This window comes from Physeter macrocephalus, chromosome 6, assembly GCF_002837175.3.
Source record: "Physeter macrocephalus isolate SW-GA chromosome 6, ASM283717v5, whole genome shotgun sequence".
NCBI classification, from domain to species: domain Eukaryota; kingdom Metazoa; phylum Chordata; class Mammalia; order Artiodactyla; family Physeteridae; genus Physeter; species Physeter macrocephalus.
In genome coordinates, this window is record NC_041219.1 from 40,096,565 (window position 1) to 40,112,737 (window position 16,173).

Genomic DNA, 16,173 nt, shown 5'->3' on the forward strand with positions numbered 1-16,173 from the left:
CTGCAAAAAAAAAAAAAAAAAAAAAAAAAATCTCCAGGCACACCAAACCACGTAGTTACCCTGACAGGGAACTTCTTTCCATCCCTTAGGTGGAATTAAGCTTTCTTCAATCTCCACACTCCCTGCACAGCCTTCTATCAGATCCTCAGCACATCTTATACTTATTTACTTATGTGGTGGTCTCCTCAGTTTCTTGAGAGCAAGGACTGGGTCCTATTCATCCTCCGATTCTTAGCACAGAGTAGGTACGAATTAATATGTGTGAACATCTACACATAATATGTGTGAATATCCATAATATATATTTCATCCACAAAATATAATTGAGGAGGGTCAGGAATTTCAATCATGGGATCCCGGGTGGATTTCCAGTAAGACTGAGTTAATTGACAGCCTCTTCACCAGTTTCCGCCTAGAAATGTTCTCCTTGCTTCTCTCCAGAAAGACAATCTTCCTTCTGGAGAGAAGGTGGAAGTACTGTAGAAGATACCATGCTGTTTTTCTCCCCCTCAGCCATGAATATGACATCATTTGCTCAGTCGGCATGTCCAGGCCGTTCCTGATACTTTTCTCATTCCACACAGAAGGAGAAAAGTCCTTTCCCCTTGATCTCAGCATTTTTGCAAACCTCAGTTTATTTCAGCGGGTGACACTTCTTATCCTCGGAGATGTGGCCTCCTTTCCATGTTCTGGGAGTTCCTTTGGGGCTTGAGTTTCTCAGAGGCATCCCCTGCCCTGACATTGCGTCAGTCTCTTTAAGTATTTCCTTCTTTTTATTTCCTGTCTGGGATTATTTTAAGCTTTAGAAACGGAATTTAATTCTTGGGAACCCTCTAACTTTACCAAAGCTGTCCAAGATGGTGACAGTAGGCGGAAAGAAAGGGACAGGTTTGAGAAACATTAACAAAAGGGCAAGTGACAAGACTTGATGACCATTTGGACACAGGGGAGGGGAGATGACTCCCAGATTTCTGTTTCAAGACAATGGAGGGACTGATGGTTCCTGTTGTAGAGATGGTCCCAGGAAGAGGAGGAGGATAAAGATGAGGAAGGAGGGCGGGCTGTCTGAAAACAAAATGGGCATGTTCTGGGAAGTTTAGAGTCTGAGGTTTCCACGGGGCATGCAGTGGAGATGTAGAGGTAACTGGGTATAAGAGCCTGATGCTCTGCAGAGGAAATGTGACTGAGGGGCTGTTGGTGTGTAGATGGGAGCTGAAGCTGAAAGAGCAGACGAGAGCTCAGATAGCGTGTGCTGATGGAACAGATGCGGCTAAAGATGGAGCAGGAAGGAAGGCACTTGAAGGAGACTGTGAAGGAGGGGTCAGAGAGAGGGCAGAGAGCCAGGAGAGGGGCACGAGTTTCAGGGCAGAAAGGACAGCCAGCAGGTTTAAATGATATAGAAAGGTAAATTCAGCTATGGACAGAAAAGTGACAGGTGAATTAGCAGCAGAGGGTCACTGAGGACCATGGAGAGAGCAGCCTCAGGAGTGCAGGAGCTATAGCCAGATGATAGGGGATGGAGGAGGGGTTGGGAGAACAGGCAGTGGGGAGCCGACTTAAGGTGGCATCTGAAGACGGAGTTACTCATTTATCCACTCGACCAACAAACTGAGGGGCTAGGGTACACCAGGAGCCATTCGGAGCCGTAGGTGCAGTAGTGGGCAAACAGGTAAAAATCTCTGCCCTCACAATGTGTCCTTTTCTGGGAGAGGCAGTATGGCGGGAGGATTAAAAAAATTTTTTTTCTTCCAGTTTTACTGAGATATAATAGACAAGGATTCATTTTAAAGGTGGTTATAAGAAGTATCATTGTTTGTGCAAAGTATTACATTTAGAATGGATAAACAACAAGGTCCTAATGTATAGCACAGGGAACTATCCTCAGTACCCTGTGATAAACCATAATGGAAAAGAATAGGAAAAAAGAATGTCTATTTGTGTATAACTGAGTCACTTTGCTCTACAGCAGAGATTGGCACAGCATTGTAAATCAACTAGACTTCAATAAAAAGAAGTATCATCATTTGTCAGATGAGGAGGCCAAGAGAAGTTAGATGGCAACTTGCTCCACTTCACACAAAGGTCAGAGCTGAGGTCACGCCCTGACCTGTCTGACCCTTTCCATCCTTTGCTGCTTGAAGGGGATGGAGTTGAGGTGGAAGGAGGTGATGCAGAAGGCATAATGGGGTGGGAAGAACGAAGGTGCAGGGTGCAGGGTTATTCATGGCTGGGCTGGGCCTACACAAAGCAAGGTTTCTACTGGCCCCTGCTGCCCTTTATCTAGGATGCCCGGGTTGGGCCTTGGGCATGGGCTCAGGTCCCTCCAATGGGGACAGCAGGCACTGAGATCCACATGTTCTCACACGGTTCTGTTTGAGCCAGAAGCTTGAGAGGTGGCCTGTGGTAGCCCCCGACACTTCCCCATCCCCACTCCCCTTATTTAGGAGTAAATCTCCAGAAGCCCAAGTACTGATCAGTATCCCTCCATGAGATTTATAGAGATGCTGGAAAGAGACAGGGTCTTTCTTCCTCTGGGACGGTGAGCTTAGGGACCAGAATGGGTCACCCACAGCCATCTATCTCGACTATCTGAAGAAACACCAAGTAGAGATAAACAGAGCCAAGAGCTCTGATATCATTTGAGCTCCTGGATCCAGCTCTGCCTGAATCTATCAAGAACTATCCCAGACTTCCTGATCCTTGAACCAATGAATTATCTTTTGCCCCCTAATTTGATTTGCGTTTCTACAATTGCAACTGCAAAAATCTGACCAGTACAATTTGTCATAATATGTTGTAACCGAGCAGGACCCTATAAGGCCTTCCCGGGACAGACTCCTCCCCCATATCTTCTGCTGTAGCTCCTCTCTGAAGGACCTAGATAATAGTATCTGATGCACACTTCTTGAGTTGTTTTACAGACGCTAAAACCACCACCAAATGGAATAAATGAACTATTTGATGATCATGAGTCCCCAGACCTCCTGGGGCCTAAGGATTGATCATGTTAACCACTCTGTTACCTCACCATCAACCAATTAGAGAATTGTGCATGAGCTGATGACATTCCTTGCGACCCCCTCCCTCACCTGGCCTTTAAAAATGCTCTGCTGAAGCCCTTCAGGGGGAGTTCGGGGTTTTAGAGCAGGAGCCACCTGTCCTCCTTGTATTGGCACCTTTACAATAAAAGCTGCACTTTCCTTCACCACAACCCAGTGTCAGTAGATTGGCTTTACTGCACGTGGGTGAGCGGACCCAAGTTTGGTTCGGTAGCAGCGTCAACTGTGACTATGTAAAATATGTTATTTACTTTTGTAGAAACTGACTCCAGGGGCTTCCTCCTGGGAGCCACATGCATTTGCCACCTTCCGGGTGCTAACGCTGCAGGTGATAAAGAGATGATTAAGACATGAGCTTACATGTAGCTGTGGAAATGATGACAGGAACAGAAGAAATCACCATCTGCAAAATGCTTTACATCTATTTCTCTGAATTCACAATGACAGGAAACAATTAGCCAGGAAGGGTTTGGCTAGTGTGGCCTGAGCTGGAGAGATGCTCCGTGGGAGCTCAGAGAAAGGTGGGTTGGGGAGGAGAGGGAGTGAATTTTGGTCTCCTCTAATACTTTGATCTGGGTGGCTGGGCTCAGGTGGGAGTGATGGGGGATACAGGGAGAGGAGAACAGGTAGTCTGGGGAAGCCGTGTGAGTATTAACATAAGCGGAAGAGCTGCTTCTCATACCTTTCCCATTCCGGCGTGGGCGTGTCCCAGCTTGACCACCACAGGGAAGCGTGGGGCTGTGAGCTGAAAGAGACAAGAAGAAATTACTCATTAGCATCCCAGAGCATCACCACCAAGACATTGGTCACTGCCTGTTCTGTAGAAAGATATGGTCATCTGATATCACCAGCAATCCCCAAAAGAACGCTTGGACAGATGGTCATCCCTCTGTGGCTTAAACACCCTAAATGCCATTGCTTTCAGCTTCCAAAGGAAGCCCCGAGCTCCTAAAACCAGCCTGCCCAGGGCATCCACCAACCTGTGGAGAATGCAGAGCAGAGCAAACTGACTGGCTTCAAATCCTGGCTTTACCACTTGTGCAACCCCAGATAAGCTACCACATGGATCTGTGCTTCAGGGTCCTCATCTGTAAAATGGGGATGATGAGTATCCACCCCACAGGGTTGCTGTGAGGATTAAATGAGTTATTACACGTGAAGGCTTTACATTGTAAACACTCAATGAACGGCAGCTTAAATATTCCTGTCTTGGCTCTGCCTTGCGTGATTACCGACAACGACCTTCATGTATCTGGAAACTCTCATTCCCTCCCCCAAGCTCTCTCCAGGCCACGCTGTGAGTTTTCTTAATGATAGTGGTCATGCTACAGCACAAGCATTTATGGGCTGCGCTGTGTGGGTGCTGTGCTGAGCAACTGCCCTGGATCATCTCCTTCAGAGAGCAACAGGGCAGCAGCCTGTCCTGGTTGGTTCCCTGTTGCATCCCCAGCCATTAGAACACTGCCTGACCCAGGGGAGGTGCTCGATATGGAATCTGTGCCTTAATCAGTCCTCTGAGCAAGACCTACGAGGCATGCATGCCTCCTCTCCCTATGATACAGAGGAGGAGAGGGGCTCAAATGGTTAGGTGCTCCCCCAGGCCCACGCTTACTCAGCTAGCAAGTGAGGGGACCAGGTTTGAACCTAGGCTATGCATTTCCTCCTCATTCTGTTCATATGTTGTTTGAGATGGGTTTGCCTGGTGTCTAGAAGTATATTTGGAGTTGCTTGAGGGTAAGGGTTATCCCTTCTCGTTACTTAGTAACAATACCACTCCCCTGACTTGAGTCAGCCCTATAGCCAGAGGTAGTCACGTCCCACTCTCTGGGCTGTGCAGTTGTCTCTTCTGGTGCCTGTCGCTCTGTCCTGGATTGCCCCCCGACACTCTGGACGCTTTGGGAGGAGGAACCCAGCTCTTTCCTCCTGGTGCCCAGCACCTAGTCTGACACTTAGGAGTGGCTGTAGCTGCGGGACAAGGGTCTGCTGTGGGTCACAATCCCACGGGATGGACCTCATCTCATTTTACCGCCACAAAGGTCCCATGAGGCGAGCGGGGAAGGTATTCTTGTTACCATTTCACAGGCAGAAAATTGAGACTCAAGGAAGCTGCTGGGAAGGGATGGCGCTGGCTCTTGAACTTAGGTCTGTCAGACTTCAAGCCTGATGCGAATGGTTTCCTCTAAGACCTAGTACAAGGGCTTCCTGCAGTAGATGCTGAATAAAAAATTTCCTCCCTGATTTCAGGCTAAAATTTATCATATCCTGGTGTCTAGAGTTAACAAAGGCATCTTTTTAAAAAAAGGCAATATTTATTTTTGATTCCAAAAGCAACATGTACTCATTATAAAAAGTTTGTAAAATATAATAAAGTTCTATGTTGTTATGTACAAAGAAGACAATAAAAGTCACCCTCAAAATTTGAGCAGTTTTGGTGTATTATCTGATGGTCTTCTTTGATTTTTTTTTAATCTAAATTTTTTCTTTTGATTTGTTCTGTTCTCACAAAATTGGGAGTATAGTGCATACCCAATTTTACTCGTTGCTCTTTCCACTTAATGTTATAAGTGGTAAGCAATTCCTGGCAGTAATTACGTGCCAGGAATTGCCAGTTTAAGAGTTATTATGGAATATTTAACATATGAAAGAAGACTTAAAGAGCAATATTGTGGACATTATCTAGCTTAAGAAATAAGCCATTTGTCCAAACAGTTGAAGCCCCAGATGTACTTCTTTCTTACCAAATTTCCTTGTATTTATTCATATTTTAACTATTACATATGACTCCCACTCAATATACATTACACATGTTAAACTTTATGTAAGTGGCATCAAAAGAACCTATTCTTTTTGGGAGATTGGGATTGACATATATACGCTATAGATACCATGTATAAAATAGATAACTAATGAGAACCTACTATATAGCACAGGGAACTCTACTCAGCACTCTGTGGTGACCTAAATGGGAAGGAAATCTAAAAAAGAGGGGATATATGTATACATATAGCTGACTTACTTTGCTGTACAGTAGAAACTAACACAACACCGTAAAGCAACTATACTCCCCTAAAAATTAAAAGAATCTATTCTTTTTTTTTTTTTTTTTTTTTTTTTTTTTTCGGGGCGCGAACCCGGTTCCCCTGCATCGGCAGGCAGACGCGCAACCACTACGCCACCAGGGAAGCCCTATTCTTTTTTTTAATAATTTAAATTTGACCCTCTACTTTTAAAAAAATCTAAATACATAAGCTTTTTAAAAAATGTATTTTATTTATTTAGTTTTGGCTGCGTTGGGTCTTCGTTGCTGAGTGTGGGCTTTCTCTAGTTGCGGCGAGCGGGGGCTACTCTTTGTTGTGGTGCGCAGGCTTCTCATTGCGGTGGCTTCTCTTGTTGCAGAGCACGGGCTGTAGGCGCGCAGGCTTCAGCAGTTGTGGCTCGCAGGCTCTAGAGCGCAGGCTCAGTAGTTGTGGCACACGGGCTTAGTTGCTCCTTGGCATGTGGGATCTTCCCGGACCAGGGATCGAACCTGTGTGCCCTGCACTGGCAGGCGGATTCTTAACCACTGCGCCACCAGGGAAGCCCCCCACCCACCCCTCGCCAAAAGAATCTATTCTTTTACAACTTTGGGGTACATTATGTTTGTGAGGCTCATGTACGTTGATGTATATAGCTCAGATTCATGTTTAACTACTGCAAAGTATTCCACTTTATGAACACTTTGCCATTTGTTCATTTCCTGCTGATGAACATTTAGGTGATTTCTGTTTTTTCCAATTATAAACAATACTAGTAGGGGAATTTCTCCAGGGCACATGCACCAGAGCAGAATTGCTGGGGTTGGGCAATGCTCATCTCAGCTTTGCTAGATATTGCCAAATTGCTCTCCTAAGTGGTTGTACCCACTTATGCTCTCACGGACAGGAAAAGAGATCCCAACACTTGAGGTTGAAAGACTTAAATTTTACCAACCCAAGGGTTATGAAGTGGAATGAATGGGCGCATTTTCACCAAGTGGCTGTTGTTCCCCGGCAGCATCGTCACACCCAGCCATTCACCCACAGACGCTAGATATCAACTCCCCCGCCCCCAGCAGTCCAAGAACTGCCCAGATCACTACTGGGGCTTCATCTCCATCGCATTTTAAGGTGAAGCTTGAGGTGAGGGGAAACGCTGTGCTCTCTCTTCCTCTCCATCCCTCCCAGCCTGATCATTTCGCCACATGCTGACAGGTACTGGAAAGAATTGAATGCTGGAGTTAAACTTACTCTCTGTTTGACCTTGGACTAGATATTTAACCTCTCTGAACCTTAGTGCTCTAATCTGCAAAATGGGGACAATAATGACCAACTCACAGGATAACTGGGGGAAGAAGAAATGACATAAAGAATGTAAAGCTGCTTAGCACCAAGTGGAGGTTCAAAATCAAAGTGTGAAGTAGAATTGCGAGGAGGAAGGAGATGATTCTGGCTTTGTGGGGCAAGGAGAGAGATAAAGGAAGGCTGGATGATGGAGGAAGGCGAGCAGAGGCTCTAGCTTGGCAGTATTTGATTAATAGCCCGGGAGGGAGTGAAATGAAGTCCAATGAGGGAAAATCAGGGAGCTACACCAGAGCGAGTCATCAGAGGTGATTAAAGCTTGGCAATTTTCATCTGTAAGAACCTTAGTAATCTACTTGCCTATCCCCCATGTTACCATGATGCAGCAGGTAGAATTTCTAGGAATGCTCCCCAAGGTGTGCTACCCTAATCTCTGGAGCCTGTGAATGTGATGAGATTGTCATACAACGATTGTTCTATTATATGCACAGGTGACCTTAAAATAGGGAGATTATCTAAATCAAATTACAAGGAGACCTTAAAAGCAGAGAACTTTCTCAGGCTGGCGTTGGAAGAGGAAGGCAGAGAGATTCAAAGCATGAGAAAGACTCAACATACCATTCCTGCTCCAGGAGCTGAAGGCAGCCCCTGGCTGATAGCCAGCAAGGAACTGGGGGCCTCAGACCTACAGCTGCAAAGAACTGAATTATGCCAATACCAAGAATGAACTTGGAAGAGAACCTTGAGCTCCCGAGGAAAATGCAGCATGCCAGCACCTTGATTTCAGCTGGATGAGGCCCTAAGCAGAGAACCTTGTCACGCCACCCCAGATGTCTGATATACATAACTGTGAAATAATAAAGAGTGTTCTTTTAAGCTGCTAAAGTTGTTAGAGCAGCAATAGGCAACTAACCCATGTGTCCTCTTAGATGCTGAAGCCCAAAGAGTGAAGTGATTGTTTTCATGCCACACAATTGGAGAACCTGTCAAGCTCATGTGTTTTGACTCTTAATCAAGCCCTCTCTCCACCCAGGCACACTTCCTAGGGATATGCATCTCTGGGATACAGTAAATGCTTCTCCCTAATCATAAGAATCAATAAAATAATATTAAATCTAACCAATTCAGTGGGCACTAACTGAATGAGAACTCTGTGGCTGGCTCTGTATTTCATGCTGTGCAGGACACACAGAAGATTGAGACAAGATTTCCTATCGTAGAGAGATGAGCTCTGCAATGAAAGTGCAGAACAAGCAGCACGGTGGGTAAGTCTGGGTAGGTGGAGTCATGGGCTAGTCCCCATAGGAAAGGAAGGCTCAGTGAAGGGTTCTGAAGGATGACTAGTTTGTGGCTGGGTGGAGGGAAGGCTCAGCATTCCTCAAGGGCTGAATGCTGTAGAGTCTTGTGGTCTTCTCATGAAAGGTGTAGAGATTCTTCATGAGCTCTAATGAACAAAGACTCGTAGGAAGGGAGGATTTATTTTATGATACTTAATATGAGTGTATCATCAATAAAGTTATTTTGGACATAACTGCTAAGAGGAATGATATATTTGAACTGCGTGCCCTTCTCCAACACTCTTAAATGAAATTGGAGGAACATATTAATTGTCAAAAATAGTGGGAGTAGAAATTGCATCTGGATTTACAGGACACAGAAAGTCAATCTAGAAAAATCTGAGAATTCACAGTAAGATATTTCAAAGAAAGCATTTTGAGAGTATGTTTAAGGCAATGAATTTTCCTGATACCAGGGGAGAGTTTCCTTTGCCATGTTTTGCTTTGGTTGAGAAGAGCATTGTTTTTAGAACCAACTGGCAAGGCTCTGGGCTGGTGTTGGGTTGAGGTAGAGGCAATGTGAGGCCAGATTACTGGGGGCCTTCAAAGCTGAAGGGAAGAATTTAGGTTGCTTGAATGGGCTGGGGAAATAGCTCAGTTCTGGGACACAAGCGTGACCTGTAAGCTGAGGGAAGGTTAAATTGCATCAGGAGAGGCTGAAGGGCCAGAGACCAATTTGGAATTAGTTACAACCAACACAAAGTGCCACTGGTTGGGCTTGGACTGGGGTGGGGATGGTGGAGAGAGTGGGGGCACTCCCAAAAGTTTTTCTTTTTTTCAAGTGACACTTTTGAAAAACAGAAATATTTTCTTCAAATGACTTTAGAAATTCAAGGCTAGTTTTGTCTACGACTTCATCATCTAGTCAAATCAGTGTTTGCTTTGGCCCACTTTACTTTATAATTCTTATTTAAATGTCCATTTTAAAAAGGGATATTCTGCAATAATATTAGAGATAGAATTTGAAGTTCATTCACTTAACATTACACCATTAAGTTTTCTCCTATTTTGCCACAATCTTTTTTTCTTTTTCTTTTTTTCCCTTATATCCCTCCCCCACTTTCCAGCCCAGGTCACTGATCTCACCTTCTTGGTCATTTCTGCCCAACACTTGTAATGCTCCATCTTTGCAAACGTGTATGCACATAAATGGTTGAGGTTGATTTGTTTTTTAGAAATGGCTCTTTTCACTTCACATCACACCATGTGGACCCCCTTCCCCATGTCAGTAGCTACACTCCTGACCCAATAGTTTTAATAACTTCACAATATTCCACAGGGTACATGGGCTGCAATTCTTTGGCCATTTTCCTATAATGGACATTTGTGTCATTTTCTTTCTCTCTCTCTGCTACTACAAGGAAGACCACTAAATATTTTGTACACATGAGCTTGTAAACTAACATCTTAATATCTAGTGGCCAGGCCAAAAGCTTTTCAAGGGTAGAATCAGCAGAATTTGGAGACATTCTGATAGGTCTCTGAAGTCATTTGTTAGAGCTCAAGAAATGTCCATGGTACTGCACACTGGGTGAGTCTACCCACCATATGCTCTCCCAGGCTAATGACAACTACACTTACTGAGTGTCTCATAAGGGCCAGGGATGGTTCTAGGCACTTTATATATGTGAGCATTCTTCCCTTTCCCCATGTGATAGATAAGGAATCAGAGGCAAGACATCTGTCAAGGTCAGGCAGTTAAGAAATGGCAGAACTTCTCCACTGCCACCGAGGTCTTCTCCCCCACTTTTCCCCTTTCCTTCCCCAAGCTGTTCAAATGGGTTTCAAAGGCCACTCTCATTTCCACTCATCTGCAACATGCCAGCCCCTTCCCGAACACAGACAGGTCACAGAGAACAAAAAACATCTTGTCGGCTATTTTCTCTCTTCCCTTCCCAACAATAGCTTTATTTAGTTCCCCTGGGGATGGCGAGGCCTGCACCAGTCTCTCACAGGCTCCCTGTCCCCGCTCACATGCCCCCGGGTGCTCCAGAGTTCAGCACTGCCCAATGGCGTGAGAGACCTGACATCCTGTTAGAAGGGGCAGATCAATTTTTGAAACCAGAGATCCCCACCCTGATAAGGGCCCTATTCAAAAAGTCTCCCAAGAAACCAAAATAAGTGGGGGTGGCCCAGTGCTCATGCTGGGCGTTCTCTTGGGGGGTTGGAGTCGGGGCAGTATGAGCCCGGGAAGTGGAGAGCTGGGACCTGAGTGGCCCGGTGCAGTTTCCCAGTGAAGGAGGCACTTCCCTCTACATTCATGACTCTCTGGAGATTTAAATACGTAGTGTCTGGTCCTGGCTAAGTGATGGAGAAAGCAAGACCTGGAAGAGTCTGGAGGAGGAAATCAAGGACCAAAAACAACTGGGGAGATTTCAAGGAGGAGCTGGGCCTCCATTCCATGCCTTGAAGCTCTGCCTGATCTAGTTCTCGCCTACCTCCTCTGCTTCATCCTGTGTTTCTCCCTCCCCCCCACCCCAGCTTCTGTCTACAAGCTATGTTCCAACCCATGGGCCTTTCAGTTCTTTACCGAATGGGCCACATTCCCTCCAGCCACAGGGTCTGTGCACATGCTGCCCCTTTTCTCCGAAAGATTCTACCTAGCACTCTTCTAGGCCACCCCTTTTCATACTTGGGGTCTCAGTTGAAATGCTCTATCCCGAGAGAGTGCTTCCCTGGCCACTGGTCTCAAGTAGGTGCTTCCTGTAGTCTTCTTTATCACACCGTGAACTCTCCCTTCATAGAGATAGCCACTATTTGTAATTGCACGTTTATTTCTTTTGTGTCCATCTCTCAACTCCCCTGTAGGTGCTCTGACAAAACAAGGTGCTTTGCATGTTTTGTTTACCACTGTATCTCCAGGCTCCATCCAAGGCCTGGCATACAGTAGACTGTGTATGCAGTGTATTTGTTGGATGGGTGTTACACAAAGCCTTCCATGACAGGGAGAGATGTCACACACATACAGGCAGAGTCAGACAGAATTTGGGGAAAACCTGTTAATAAAGTTGGTTTGCGTAGAGGCTTGTTAGGGAAGCAGTGGGAATTAGGGTGAAAATATGGGCAGTGGCAAGCTTGGGGGGCCCTTACACCAGAGGAAGGAATTTAGGATGTATTCTGTGGGCACCGGGCAGCCATTGAGGGTTTGGGTGCAGAGGGTAGACACAGACAAAGCAGGTTCAGGAAGACTCTTCTGGAGGCTGTGTTAACAACAGTTCCCATTTTTGGAGCACTTACAGTATACCACGCATGGTGCTAAGCACTTTACATATATCGCCTCATTTAAATCTCTTGACACTTCTATGAGGTAGCTCCTATTTTTAGCCCCATTTTATATACAAGGAAGTGAAGGCTGAGAGAGGTGAAGTCTCTTGCCTAGGATCACTGAGCAAGAAAGGGGGAGAAATAGGATTTGGCCAGAGCCCATTGTCCTGTTGCTGCTTCTGGAAAATCATGTTATCATACATCATCGAGGGCTTCCATGTGCCTAGAACTGTGGCTACTCATTGACTTAGTTGGAGAGGGTAGGTGGAGGCCAGCAGACTCATTAGGACATGACTGGCTACTGTAACAACCAAGCATCTTGGGACATGGTGAGCAGCATAAGCTGTGGAGCCAGAAAGTCCCCAGATTTCAGGTCTAGCTCCGACACCTATGCTTATGAGCCCTTGGGCAGCTCACTGGCCGCTCTGTGACCCAGTTTCCTCACATCCCAAGTAAGATCACTTGATGAACTGACATTATAATAGATGTCTGTCACTAAATGGCCACTGCCAGTGAAGAGGCTTAAATCAAGTTCAGGGATGTCCAAGGCCTGGCACATAGTAGGACAGCAGTCCATACTAGTTCCCATTCCCTTCATATCTGTGATATCAGGGGCACAGCGACCAGTGTGGGTAGGGGGATAGCAAAGGCTGATGGACAGAACTCAGTCGTTCCTGGGACACAGGAATGGGAGAGAAGGGGGCTGATGCCATATTGTCAGCAGGGAACACGATGAAGCTTTGACAGAAATGGAGCAGCCCAGAAACAGGGCTTGTTGCAGGCATTTTAAAAGAGTCATTTAAAAGAGAGAACAGAAACATCCCGACAGCTGCTTGAAAAACCTTAACCTTGATATGTAATATCTGACAGAATCTCCTTGGAGTTTAAGCACTGCACACCAAGAAATTTCTGTCTGGAGGGAAGAGAATGGACAAGATGACCTTTGACAATCCTTTCCAATCCTTTAATATTGTGACATCTATAAAATACCACCTAGGTGACTGAAACATGTCACGACAAAACTCCTGATCACAGCTTACAGGGCTCTGTGATCTGGCTCCAGCCTTTTCCCCCAACCCCATCTTACCCATGCTCCCCCATCAGCCTCTCTATCCCAGCCTTACTGGCTTTCTTTCTGACCCTGATACTAGCTTTGTTCCTTCCAGCCACAGGGCCTTTGAACATGCTGTTCTCATTGCCTGGACCGCTCTCCCCGCTCCTCCTTTCCATGCATCAGATCACAGCTCCAATGTCACTTCCCTGAGAAGCTGGCACTCACTTTCCTGCCTAGGTCATGGCCCGCTCACCTCTGTTTCTTTCTTAGCACTTTGCCATTTTTAATTTATCTGTATGATTGCTGGACAAAAGTCTGACTCCCTCACTAGCCTGTAAGCTCCGTGAGAAGCTGTGGGTCTGTGTCTGCGGTTGCTCATCACTGAACCCTCAGGCCTCTCCTGAGTTACAGACCTGCCTCCCGAACCCAGCCCCAGATGGTCCCAGAGGCACCTCCAACCCACCATTTCCAAGCAACGTCATGAACGTCCCATCAGAAAGGCTCTCTCCTCTTCCTATATCCCGACCTCAGTCAACGGTCCCACCACCCACCCAGGTGTCTGAGGTGGAGGTCCCGCCTGCCTTCTCCCATTTTGTATCTGCCCTAGACCCAGGTCTGGCATATAGGAGGGGCCCAGGAAATGTTTGTTGAATGAGGTCTGTGGCCTCCCCGCCCAGCTTAATGCTCTCTGCCCTTAGAACACCACCTCTGAACTCTCTGCATCACCTCCTCCTATTTTAGTGTCTCTTGGAAAAACACTGGTAGCATATTTAGAAAAATTAAACTAAACCTGCCCTACCAAAATACAAACATTCCTTTCTCTTACATTTCCTGTTTCCCTGAGAAATGGAATAGTCAAAAATAAACACACCGATAGGATGGCAATATTTGTCTGAAAATGCACTTTTCTTGTTCTCACCCCTGTGACGTTGATGGCATCGAACAGGCTTGGGCTGCCAGCTCTCCTCCCATGAGGATTCTCCTGGGTGCTGCTCGCAGCTCGGACAACATCCCAGCAAAACTGTGGCTCTGGGAAGGGTCTGAATGATCCAAGGTGCTGAAGACCACCCTGAACTCATGCATATACGCAGCCATGTGATTTTAAGTCCCCTAGGTTTTCCATCATAATTTACTTTTATTCACAATCTTGTTCCAGCTCCATCTCTAGGTGTGGAAAAGCCCCCTTTACAATCAGATGATCCCTAACATGGGAAATTAATTACTTCAGAAAATAACTAAATAATAATTGTGCTCCTTCAGTATCTGCATTTCTTTGCTTCAGTTTACGTTCACAGTGTAATGTCTTAAGATTAAAGATAAATGTAATATTTTGGTTAAAGCTACCTTTGTTGACGTTGCATAGAACTTGCTTACTGGGGGCTACAAGCAGAGGGACATATCATTTCCTCTGGTTCAGGGAAGGGCTATTCGTGGAATGCCACAGAAGGAGGAGGAAGAGCGACAGAGGAGTTTAAATACTGCTGTATCACTTCCTATTGGAGCACCTTTGGACAACTCAGTTCTCGGGTGGTTCTTTTGTAAGTGGTAATAGGCATACCAGCAATTAAGGTTATTGTGAAGATTTGAGTTTGTATGTAAAATACATGCTACATATAGCTGGATTCTTGGCCAGAAATTCTCTGGGGATAATTTGAACTAACATTCATTGACGCAAGAGGGAAGAGATATGGGAACATACATATATGTATAACTGATTCATTTTGTTGTAAAGCAGAAACTAACACACCATTGTAAAGCAATTATACTCCAATAAAGATGTTAAAAATAAAATAAAATAAAATCAATCTAAAACCCCCAAATTACCACCTGACGTAGTTATGGATTTTTTTTTCTTTTCAAAAGTTTTTCTTTTTGTACTATGTATTATAAAAATCTGCTTTGAAATTATTTTTAAAATTATCATTAAATTGATATAATGGATTGACCTGATATTCCTTATCTACAGAATGACTCTGTACTTATTTTCCTGTGCAGAAATGTACTCAAACTCTGATGACTTCACGCTGTCTGTTTTTTTTTATCCTGTAAACCTTGCATAACATTTTATTTAATACTGTGAGATCTGACCTACCACACTTGCAGTGATGGTGCCTGACTTGTTGTTTTTTTTTTTTTAAAAAAACAGTTTAATTGAGATAAAATTCATATACCATAAAATTCACCCATTTTAAAGTGTACAATTCAGTGATTGATTGTAGCATATTCACAGAATGTGCAACCACTATCACTATCTAGTTTCTGAACATTTTCATCGCTCAAAAGAAACCACATACCCATTACCAGTCACCCCCCATTTGTCCCTCCTCCCAACCCTTGGCAACCAATGGTCTACTTTCTGTCTCTATCGATTTGCGCATTCTGGAAATTTCATCTGAATGGAGTCATACAATATGTGATCTTTTGTGACTGGCTTCTTTCATTTAGCCTATGCTTTCAAAGTTCCTCCGTGTTGTAGCCTGTATCAGTACTTCATTCTTTTTTTATTGCCTAATAATATCCCATTGTATGAATAGTGCCTGACTTTTAAGTACATCTTGGAATGGGCTAGATGTGTATCTCCAGTGACTGCAAACCATGAAGGCAAATGAATGTCTTAGCAAATTTCAATGAACAAGGATAATACTTTGGCAACACCATGGATCTGAAATAAATATAATATCCAGTTGGGCATCTTATGAATTTATAATACTTGGGAAGGAGGAGGATTTTTTACTGGCAAAGTGACACTGGCTTGCAGGGACTTGCATCCTGTGTGTGCCAAACCTTGTCTGCCTCATTCCCCACTGTTTCTTCAGCCCTTACAAACAGAGGGCCTGAGCCAGATCGTTACTCAATTTGTCATCCCGTGAACAAGTTGATAAAGACAAGGGCTAAGAGGGGGAAAACGTCTAGGGGTCAAAGAAGGAAGTATCAAGAAATACTGGTATTGGGGACCCATGAGCAGAGTAAGAGAGAGAAAATTATATCTGGTGCTCCCTGCCCCTTACAAGACCACTGCCCCTTCTTGCCTGTAAACCACTTTAATTTTCCAAACCGTCATGGCTAACTTTGAAGCCATTCAGAGAGGAAGCTTTGAGGTGTGGATTTTACAACCCTACCAAAAAAGCTGAAATTGTGGGCTT

The 16,173-nt window shown here is 44.9% G+C and overlaps 1 protein-coding gene across 21 annotated transcripts in view; it reads right to left on the minus strand.

The window, feature by feature from the left end:
- The window catches only part of SYN3 (synapsin III), a 462,808-nt gene that overhangs the window by 75,435 nt on the left and 371,200 nt on the right, over positions 1-16,173 (minus strand). For all 21 annotated transcript variants that reach the window (XM_028490567.2, XM_028490580.2, XM_028490577.2 and 18 more), the window contains one exon: positions 3,742-3,804. In XM_028490567.2, coding sequence (XP_028346368.1) covers positions 3,742-3,804 — 63 coding nt within the window. The remainder of the gene's footprint in view (positions 1-3,741; positions 3,805-16,173) is intronic.